Consider the following 11,590-nt stretch of genomic DNA (forward strand, 5'->3'; position numbering starts at 1 on the left):
GGTCTATCCCATAGATTATCATATTTAAAGTGAGATTATCAAGTTCCCCCCAACTCCTTCTGCTTAGATGGTTCCTGGACTGTAGACTAAGTGGCCCTTCACACGAGCTTTAAACGTGAGGGTAGTAGCAACGGCATCCTTAGATCATCAGCCGCTTCGCTGCCATCTCATAGCACGGCACGAGAGCAGGCGTATAGTACTCCCAAAGAGAGCCGATATCAGAAGTCTGAGTCTGGTGGCTTCCCCATTGTCCATACTCTGGCTACCATGAGGTTGGTCCCCATCGTTTGGCCCTTGAAAGGAAGGGGATGTGAACAACCTGTACGGAGTTGAGGGGACAGGCGGTCGGTCACATGACCAAGGGGCAGAGGGACTAAGAGTACAGTAATTGCTACGGTGAGTAGCTTTCACATACTGCCATATCCCAGCTCCTTCAGTCCTTCCAATGGAATGATTCAACTGGCTAGAAGAGTCCAACTACGTCAATGAGAAAAGGAAACCTTAACCAGGGCCATTTCTCAGCATGTCTTGGCCCAACTTGGGCTCACATCCAATCTGTAATTCTTGCAAAAAGGATAAGGAAGAGCGTAGATGCAAGTCGCTATAAAGCTATGAAACAGGCTCCCTTCATTGATATTGATATTTTATTTCTATCGCCACTCGTACACAAGTGTTTCAGAGCATGACAAGGCAAGGGAGGGGTACAGGGGAGAACAAACCAGCGATCTTACTAGGCCTAGTGACATTGAGCACGCGCAAGTGCATGGGAGAGGGGGAGGGGAAAAGTGCATGGAAGGGGTAAGAAGTGGAAAGTGCGAAGCAGAGGAGAAACAGATAAATAACAATAAATAATAAAGGCAACTAACAGTGGTAATGCAGCCAGCAATTTTCAAGTGCTAGGTTTAAGACAGCAGACAGGGTAGGTCTGATAAGTGCAGGAAGAAAAAGGGGGGGCTATATGGGTACAGATACAGACCCCAGTGCAAGGGGTGGCCCGGAGGCAGTGCGGGAGGGTGGCAGGGTGAGCAGGTACCTAGGCCCGGAGGACAGAGGGTGGCCGGGTGCACAGAGCCAAGAGAGAACAGATCAGCAGGGGAGAGGGGGAACGAAGGCAGAAGAAAAGAGGACGGTCTTGAGGTGCTTCCGGAACCGGAGATGGTTCTCCTCAAGTTTTAGAGTGGCAGGGAGGCAAGTTTTAGAGTGAGCAGAAATGCCTCAAGTAGGCAGAGGAAGATAGCTCAGGGGCAAAGCGCTTCTCTTGGAAGCAAGACAATGCTGCGCAGCACAGTCCCGTGCTTAGAGGCTGGACTCCGGCATGAAACGCGACATAATAACACTATTACATTTTGTTTATCGGTGAAAATTCTGATCAATCTAACTTTGTACAATAAAACCTGCCAGTACACTGCACGCCGCTTTTCTCGGGATAACGCCCCAGAAAATAACGCTCTATAAGATTTTCTACAAAACGCTGTTCTATCTAAATAAAATTCAAGCTCACTGTGAACATCCGAAATGTTTAAAGTCATCGCTACCTCCAAAGAGGCACACGGCGAAAAAAAGGAATAGCAATGGACTGTTTTAAATAAAAGTGAGAGACTACAAGAAAGAAAAGTCCTCAAAACAGCATTCTGGCTCCCCTGATATCTAAATAATAATGATAATGATGTGTTATTTATATAGCGCCTTTATCCAAAGCCTTTTATCCAAAGCTCTTGGTTGACATATAGGATTCTTCAGATAAAGCAAGGGACTTTCTCACAGTAACTCTCATTTTATAAGTAATCACTGCCAAAAAGGTTGTTTTAATCCTTCATATCTAGGCAGAAATATATACACATAATGGGCAGAAAGGGTTTCTGCATCAAAGCACATAGGCCAACATTTAAATCCCAAATGGACCCCAGCGTTTATATTGCATGAAGGAGACAAAGTATACCTTACAAATACCTCCCAACCACTTTGATATAAAGACAAAAGGATTTCTCTTTAGAATTCTTATAAGCACCAACCACAGCTAAGGAGGCCTTCAGGAGGCCATGTGAAGATTGGTACAAACAAAGTGGAAAACAGCAGACGCACCCAGCTCATGAACAAGAAGCCAGGTTAATATACTCCTCTTACATCCCAGTAACATACACAAAACCATTTGCTATTGAATGTGTTTATTCGAGAAGGTTTGCTGGCAAATAGGATGACAGCCAGGCTCTTGGGAGACAGATCTACGTAACATTTTCACAAACCAAGCACTCAAGATCAACGATCACAAAGAGATTTGGAACATTAAGCCTGCATTCTGCACAAGATCATACATGTTGACACGACACAGGGTTAACATACTCCCTCTACATCCCAGTAACAAAAACAAAACCACTTGTTGTTGAATGATTTTCTCCATGCAGGTTTTCTGGCGAATGGGATGACCGCCAAATTCTCGTTAAGGCAGATCATACCTTTCCGGAACCAAGCACTCAAAATCAGTGATCACAGGGAGGTATGAAAGGTTAAGCCTTCATTCTGCAAATGAGTGTCCCTGCTGACAAGACACAGGGTTAATTTACTCCTCATACATCCCAGGACAATAAGAAAAACACTTGATGTTGAATGTTTTTCTTGGTGAAGGATTTCTGGCCACCGGGATGGCCGCCAAGCTCTTGCTTGACATATGCTAGACTTTCAGGACCCAAGCCCCCTTGATCAGCGATCGCAGGGCGGTATGAAACATTAAGACTGCATTCTGCACAAGATCAACCCTGCTGCCAAGAGTCACATCTGGAAAAAGAGACGAATTAGCTCCGAAGACAAGACTTGATTGAGCCCCTGAGGAGCAAGTGGAAACATCTGAAACAATTACTTTCCTCTGTCATTTTGGCAACCCTTTGCACAGACGAAGCAGAGTAGAAGCAATCAAGAACTTTGTGTTGCCAGTTGTACAGAAGTGTATGTCTTAAATATTGCTAGTCCATGGCCATCCAAGAGGCACAATGTGTTTAACCAAACTCAACGAGAGGTCAAATTAGGGGTAACCCCATTTCTAAAGAATCACCTCCACTACTTCCCTGTTCAGACACCCTTTGTGAGGAGTGAAATATAGTCTTCATATGCAATCAGCTCCCTAATAGAGATCCCCCAGCGCATGCGCTACGGATGAGCTTACATCTTTTTGGATGCCCAATTACAATTGTGCATCAGAAAAAAAGACACACGCCTTTTGGCCAAGTGCTCCATCGATTGTTTATATAAACAATCACAGTAATGTTCTCTGCATATTCAATCACTCCCTCCTGGAAGAGCTGGGAGAAAATCCGGCGAGCCGGATGCATGGCTCTCAAGTCCGGGACGTTGATGCATCTCCGCAAAGAGCTCATGTTGTGATCCCAGAGATCGCCCATTGAGGCTCCCCATCCATTCTCAGATGAATCAGCTCAAGATCAAGGAAATTCCAGGGAACTCCCGCAGAGAGACTAAACTCCAAAGACCCGCATTTGAGAATCAGTCGCCATTGCAGGGATTGCAATTCTGTGAGAGCGAACTGGGCATCTTCCTCCCGATGATCAGGAAGTGGTGCCGGAATGCGTCCCACGCGAAGTCAAGCTGCAGGAACCACAAGGGGACAAGAGGACATAGAATCCTCTACAACCAGCTGGCCATGCTCACCGATCTAATCTGAAAGTGACAAACCTTCTCACACTTCTTCTCCTTCCATGGGACCGGAAGCTTTCCCTCTCTCCATGGGAATCCATGTCATTCTTTCGGTGGTGTTGGAAAGGCCCAACTCAAGGAGAGTCTCCAAAACTTCTTTCATTTGGGGACATAGGTTCTCATTATGATATCGGTGGTGCAGGAATAAGTTGCAGGCACGGATTGCTGTCACTTTACCAACGGTTTTCCACACAACCAAATTACGATCTCGCAGGTGAGGTGAAGGATAAACTTCCACCGTACAGCTAGCGGTAAATCCTCCTCTTTCCCTCTGAAAATCACTGTATTTGCCGCAGCAGAATGACAGCTCACAGTAAATCTGAGACATTCCCATGGAGCCCTGTGTGCTCCAAAAAAGGGGACTAACACCACCTTACCCCACTCTGAATCTTGGGGTAAAACCACAGGACTGAGCAGCGGTAATGGTAAACAAGTTCCAAACAAATTACTGCCAAACTCGTAATGAGGGCCATAGTAATTGGGGCAAGTGAGTTCAAACTAACACAGTAAATAAGGGTAGACATATATTACCTGTGCCTTTTTAGATTATCTTTTGATGAAGACCCTGGAGTTCCTTGTGTTAATATCCTTGCAAAAATATTGCGATACAAAAATATCGCCATATCTTTGCGGCGATATTGCCCCATGGACCCAGCGGGGGACACCCCCGCAAGCCCTGCATTATTTTAAAATGTGTGGTGGCCACACGCGCAACCCCCACTCCCACAAATGATCCCCCCAAAAATATTGCCTATGGTGAGACAAACAGTCATATGTACGACAATATTTTTGGTGGGGATATTTTGTAGGGATACCGACCCTGGGAGGTGAGCTCAGACTAAATGAAAGAACGCAGCAGTGAAGCTAAAAAATATTCACTACAAATCTGAGAAACCTACCGTGTTGGTTGGCGGTGAATGGGCATGTGACAATATGCAACCCTGAGCTCTGGGGCTCACAGCCAATACCAGCTCTTTAAGGCATCCAGGATGAGCCAAGATCACCATTTGGGAATGGCCCATGGAGAGATGTTTGTTGAAATTCTAAAATCCCAGAGTTATTCAATGATCTCTCCGCCATGACACCCAAGCGCTTCTCCACTACATGGACCTGGACTAAAACCCTGCCTCTAATCTCTGCAGTGGAGTAAACTCTGCCGCCTGCTACAGAAGGATGTCCCTCATTTCCTAGCAAGTACTGCAGATGAGGGAGGGCCACATTTAGATGGCAAACGCCTACTTGAAGAGACAGTTTTTCCAGAGTTTTCTTCACCTCAGGTAATTTTTCCCGCTCCACAAGGGGTTTCGGTAGTCATTCCACAGGGCGGCACTGCGTTTCCCAGGGTTTCTCTCCAAGCTCCTTACTCCTTGCAGGTAGGAGGCGTGCTTTTCATTGATCCGGCGGACCGGATGTGCCTGGCTGGGCCATAATGCTTGATTTTATATAGAGACTTTGTTCCAGAAGGCACGGTGGATGTTGCATAAAGGTTTGAAGATCATACGCTGCGAGACAGGGAGCCAGTGAAGATCTTAACACGGTCCTCGGGTCAGGACCATGCAGGCTGTTTTCCTCTGGATAAGCTGAATGAGATGGAGCTAAGTACTGGGGAGGACCATGTAGAGGATGTTCCAGTACTGCAGCCACGTATGGACTTCAAGTCTGTGGGACATGTCAGGGAATATATATTTCAGAGGATGCAGTCCATGGTGGCAAATTTTGGTACTGTCCTGGATTTGTTTGTTCCTTGAAAATGATCTGCATGTTCCTGGCATGCTTCATTGGAGCGGTGGGGAGCCCATGGTCTGAGACCATGATTAAAAAAGGTCTGGGTTTGTGCCCCCAAGAAAGGATTTGATATCTGGTGGTATTGAGGTCCCGGAGGCATAAATACGGTCAGGGTCGTGCTTTTTCAGGAAGAGTTGAAAACATTTTGAGTTTCATCCGCATACATTTGGAAGGAAAAGACAAGAGGGGCAACAAGGAAGGCAAGCAATTTTACATAAATGTTGGAAGGCCATGCTGACAGCGGCAACTAAGGAGAGAAGCGTGCCCATTCTTACTGGGGATAATCGAATGAGGTAAGGGAACGAGTTTGATGCACTTAGCGCAGCCTGTTAGGTAGGGTTTGGTGATTCACTGTGTCAAAGGCCTCTGATAGATCTAGGAGAAAGAGAATGACGGGAGTGTTTACATCTGACATTTCTAATTTTCCTGCAGGTATAGACGTGCAGACTCTCTTCCTCTGTACGTCTAAACCCTGAGCGATGCTTACGCAGCATCTGTCTCGATTCACTGACCTCCTGTAATTGGTGGCCATTTTCCCCAAGATTTTTCAAATGAACGGTGTGTTTACAATGGACTGGTAGTCAGCCATCGCAAGGAGGTCAGTAGTAGGTTCCATGAAGAGAGCGATCGATAGTGGTTTGCTTCACACAAGTCGGGATACTGCTCGGTTTGGAAAACCGGTTGATGAAGGTTGTCAGAGCCCGGGAAAGGGTAGAGACGTTTTATTTATTGGTGTTGGCAGAGCGGGGAGAAACTGAAGAGGCTTTCATCTTGATAACAACCTTTTCCAGCTCAAAGGAGAAGATGGGTCTAAAAGACAAGCACAGGGCCAGTGACTTTGGGTCAAGAATTTGGGCTGGGCGTCAGAGCCTCTCACTTTGGCCTGCCTGTTCTGTTGGATGTTGAGGATTGTATCTGTATAAAATTCAGAAAGATCATCAGCCAGAATGTGAGGGCGTGTAGTTCTTTGTAGGTCCAGGAAAGCTCTGCACATCTGTTATGCGCTTTGCACATCTTTATGCACTTTGCACATCTGTTATGCACTTTGCAGATATGGCCATGAAGGATGTCCATCGTTTTCCTATCAATGGTGGCATAGTAAACTCTAAGATGTCTCAGGCATTTTCTCCTGTCTTCTTGAACTCTTGCTCACATGTTCTATGCCAACATCCTCCACATGTTCTGCTCGTTTATTTCAAGAGGGCTACTTCCCCTATAACTTCATGGTAGATTTGACCACTTTCCTTATGATAGGGGCTAGTAATCCAGAGCTGACGCGCAGGGACAGAAAATCAAGTTCCAGGTGGGATTAAACCAGTGAAATTTTCGGATTAAGACTGAAAGAGAAATATATGAATACATGTACTCTAAGCCTGCACTCTCTGTTATTCTGACAATGAATAATGCCCAGATTTGAAAAAGGCACGGGATGTGCCGAAACACGTGTCATTGTATGGGCCGTTCCACAGGAGGGGAACTATGTTACCAATACATCCAATAACTATCGAGTTTGTGGCGCAGTTTCTTTGTGAGAGTCGATGTTTACTCATTAATCCATGTATAGGAGAGGCATCTTAAAGGCCTCAGAAAAGCTTCTTCGAGTTGCTTTTCTTTATTAGTCTTACAGTGACAAAGAGTTGCTTGGAAGGTTGGGTGTGGAGCTTGGTTTTAGATGGTCTGTCTAGGTGGGACAAGATGTCTAAGCGGTCAGTTTACAGGAGGAGGCCTTGATCTTAGAAAAATGTTGACGTTCGTGGTGAGGATAGAGTCAAGAGTGTGGCCGCCCGATTAGGTGGATGGAGAGATCCAGTGGGTGTTTACGCTCTCCATGTAGTTGAGGAAACATGACGTGGAGGCCTTAGAGTGGCAGTCGATGCATATGTTGCAGTCATGCATGATGATCATTTGGTGGGGGGTATTTGAAGGTTAAGAGATTAATTCTGCCCATTCTTGGAGGAAAGACATGATATTGCCTGGGAGGTTAGTAGATAGTGATGGCCTTTATGGCCGTGTTAAGATCCAATGAGCATTTTCATACACGACTAGGAAAGGAAGTGGTAGGGTTGGCAGATAGCCACATGGAAAGGAAGTAATCAGGAAAGAAGATGACACGTCCACCACTGGTCTGTTACTTTTGTTGTTGGCAAGGATGTTGTATCCAGGAGAGAAGAGATTTCCAAATACAGTGGCACTGTTGTCTGTGAACCAGGTCTCTGAATTGCTGAGTAGGTTGATGTGGTGGTCAATGGTTGTGGCATGTTCGAAGGCAGAATCAAAGTTGAGTTTGCCCTCATTAACTGCTTCATGCATTTAATTGCTGTGAAGGTAGATGGGATCAGGTTGCCCAACGTGAGCTTGGCTGCCAGAAAGATGGCGTAAAAGGCAGTTCTACTGTGGTCAGATAAGTCTACTCATTTACAGAACCCAGCACAGATCTCAGGACAGGAGCAGAAGTTGACGGGGAGTCCCAAGGCATAGGAAAGTTGCCGAAAGGCAAGGAAAGCATTAAAGATGATATGTTGTTCATAGCCTTGCTCCTCAATATTGCCATCGGTCTAGAAGCTTAGAAGCTCCAGACTAGTTTCGTGTGGGAGGAGTGCCATTCTCCATCTGTTGCCCCGTTGCATGTGAGTGGTGACAGAGATAAACAACTTGGTGAAGATATGATATGACATGATTGGTTATTTATCACGTGCTTAATACCCAGAGGTTTCTAAGCGCAGACCCGGGATCGAACCTGTGTTGCTCTGTCTTGCTTCCAAGGCCAGCGTGTTGCTCGTGAGCTATTCTCCTGAAAATAGGATTAGGCCAGGGTGAAAGATCTAGGATAAATATTAGGATGTCAGTCACAGTTGCTATGGAGGACATGTTGAGGCATGCATCATCGATAGTCATGGCGGGGTTTCATTTGAGTGAGAGTTTCTCAGCTTTCTTTATGCCATTTTTAGATGTGAACCTGACGGGGTAGCTGATCCAAAAGTTCTTCTTGCATATAAGGAAGGTAGTTCCGAATAGGAAGGGGAGGGGCTTCTGATACCTAGACTAGGGGAGAATTTCCTAATTAGTGGAGGTTGGAGAGGAAGTAACTGCAGGAGACAAAAGGGAACTGAGGCCATCATCACAGAATTAAACATGCTACCCCACTGGCAGGAGCAGTCAGCAGGTGCTGAAGGAGTGTGTCAAGGTACCAAACTAAATTACAGTGGGGAGTCAGTGGCATAGTAGAGGAAAGCGCAAGGGTGATAGCACCTGGTCACGGTATGTAATAGGCGCTATAGATTCAACATTTCTGAACACAGGGATGTTGGCACTAAGTCACAGAATATATTAGTTGCAGTGAATACTTGCAATATGGAAAACTATTGAAAGAGAGCAGAACACGAGGGTGTTGGCACCTGGTCACAGAATACAATAGTTGCAGTAGGTCCAACATTTCAACACAGGGTTGCAGGCACCTAGGCCCAGAATATGTTAGTTGCAATATATAGGGTAAACTATTCCAAGAGAGTAGAACACAATGGTGTTGGCACCTGCTCATAGTAGGATATATCTATTGTTTAATTTCCAAAATGTTGTGCAATTGCTTTATTCTTGTGAATGGTAGACTTTAGGACTTGGTGAGTTTTGTTTATTTGTCTTTGGACACAGCCAATACGCTTCTCACTCCTACAGCTGTTGCTTTCTAGTAGCTTCCTAACCTTTTAAGTTATCAATGTGTCTTGGCACAGCAGATGTTGTGTTCATATCATTGGGCCATTGTTTGCCTCTATTAATGTGTCACTGTTTCCTTCTCCTGTCACCAGATCTTTGTGATGATGTCTGCGAGTGATGCGTACCAAGGCCGAGAGGACAGCGTGGAATATATACAGTGGCTGATGTTTCTGGGGGTGCGTCTGGCATCGTGGAACCAGATACTGGACCCTTGGGTGTACATCCTCCTGCGGCGGGCCGTTCTAAGGAAGATCTACCAGATAGTGGTGCGGCGGCCAGACCTAAAGCTGAGCAAGATGGAGCGGTGGGAGGTCAGCTCCTTCCAGAGCTCAGACCGCAGCGGAGTCGGGCGGTTCTAGTAGACTGGGTGGAGCTATGCTGCCGGCGACCACATATTCCGCTGCTAATACAGGAAATGGTACAGGCTGTGCCTGATCTATGGGGCTCTGGCCCATGTGCATGGACATTTTGAGGTATTTGATTCAGCACAAAGGCATCCCACCTAGTATTTACCAAAGCCTGCAACAGGAAGAGCGGCTTTCTGATGCGTTCACCACCAAGCGCAAGACCCACAAGTTCTACAAAGCCGTGTTCTCCAGTGTTTTCAAATTCAGATCAACTCTGAAGCTGTGTTCACTAGCCCATTGTAGAGTCATGGGGGACCCTACCTGGTGTTAACTGCTGTGAGCGGAGTCATGGCACCTCTCAAACTACGTCTATCAATCTATGCAAGAATGTGGAGCACCCCAAGCTGCGGTCAAGTGCTCCAGCAAGTGCAAGCGCCCCGGTGCCTCTGAAACAGTGTTCACTTGTGTCTAGTTGTGGTGTCCCAAGATGGACTGTCCCCCGCATAACAGGAGATGGGGAAGGAGTAGCCCTTACAAATGCTGCGTGTGTTTGAGTTACATGGGGTTTACGCACACATAGTGTCGACGCAAGTGAGCAAGAGCTCGGGTTAACTCAGTCTGGCCATGGTAGTATGTGGAAAAGGTGGGGTTCAGCAAGGTGCTAGACCCTGGGGTGAGTGTGCACTCACATGTTTCTGAGCCCAATGTGTATCCATCCCTTTCTTCCTTAAATTGAACATGGATTGGCCGGAAATGCCCACACCTCTACTCACATGTCACTTTGTTTACATCCTGATGGAGCACCGTTTGAAGTACGATGAAAAAGGACCACTGGCCACTGTCACGCTGGACTCAACTTGAGTTGATGGAGTGGAGACCAGGTTCAGTCATACCAGGCCCACAATGTCCTTCTTGGACTGACTGCTCTGTACTTCCCAGATGTTTCAGGAAGAGAGGCCAGAACTGTAAAAGAAGATGGCCGCGTCCTCCACGCACATGCCGCCACACCACACTGTGGCTGTTGAACAGCGCCAAAGAGTGTGCACAAAAGTAATGTGATTAAAAACGGTACACCCAAACGAGGTGTTGCTTTTTTTCCTGTGTATGTCTGCATTCTTGTCCTATGAAAAAAGCCATGGGAAGGGTGAAGGTGCAGCACGTGGTTGCATGAGCCTGAAGTGGGGCAGGGGTGGAGAACGATGGGAAAACTGGATAGCGGTGGGCAAAGATGAAAGTGCTGTGCAGATGTGTCCGTGGAACAGGTGGAGGCAGAGTTGTCAAACTCCATGCCTCAGGGGCCGGATCAATGTCGGATTTTCAGGATACCCCTCATTAATAATCATGAAATAGATTTGCATACACTGATTCTAAATGTATGCAAATCTTTGCTCATGAATATTAATGAAGGATATCCTGAAAACCCATCAGGTTTGCGGCCCTCGAGGCCTGCAGTTGGACACTCTCAGTGAGCAATGTTTTGGTAAAGCCGATGTCTTGGAGACCTCTCCATCATTGCATGCCTCAGATTCTCAAATCTTTCCACCTGTATCGCACACCCTCATCAAGAAGCCAACACATAATGCTGCCGATGGGAAACAATCACACACTGTGGGTTTGGCCGTCGCCTCCAAATACGCGGGCACATTTCGCAAGGAAATGGGCATGCGAATTGACCATTCTCAAGGGGGCATCTATTTCCATTTCAGGCATAGGTTCTTTCTCAGAGGGTAATACTCTAACTGGGATCTAAAAGGGATCTGTTCAGACAACCACATCAAAATTAGTCTTTGTCCCATACACAGGAACAAAATACAAAGGAATAACACCCCAGGGTAATGATAGAAGAGCCCTTCACCTGTGCTGTTTACCCTGTGGGCCCTTAGTCTTCCTTCTTGGGAGAATAGCACATGGGCAACGTGCTCGCCTTGGAAGCAAGATGACACAGAGCACCACAGGTTTGATCCCCAGGTCCGCGCTTAGAAACCTCTGGGTATTAAGCACGTTATAAATATCATATAATCACAGTTGTGGCTATGAAATCATCC

At 46.4% G+C, this 11,590-nt stretch overlaps 1 protein-coding gene across 1 annotated transcript in view; it reads left to right on the forward strand.

Annotated features, from left to right (window-relative positions):
- Positions 1-10,624, forward strand: part of PTGER1 (prostaglandin E receptor 1) — a 114,370-nt gene extending 103,746 nt beyond the window's left edge. The window contains exon 3 of the mRNA XM_069603958.1: positions 9,291-10,624. Coding sequence (XP_069460059.1) covers positions 9,291-9,557 — 267 coding nt within the window. The 3' untranslated portion in view covers positions 9,558-10,624. The remainder of the gene's footprint in view (positions 1-9,290) is intronic.
- Positions 10,625-11,590: the final 966 nt, after the last annotated feature.

Source organism: Ambystoma mexicanum, chromosome 3q (assembly GCF_040938575.1).
Source record: "Ambystoma mexicanum isolate Mex_15411 chromosome 3q, UKY_AmexF1_1, whole genome shotgun sequence".
Taxonomy (NCBI): Eukaryota; Metazoa; Chordata; class Amphibia; order Caudata; family Ambystomatidae; genus Ambystoma; species Ambystoma mexicanum.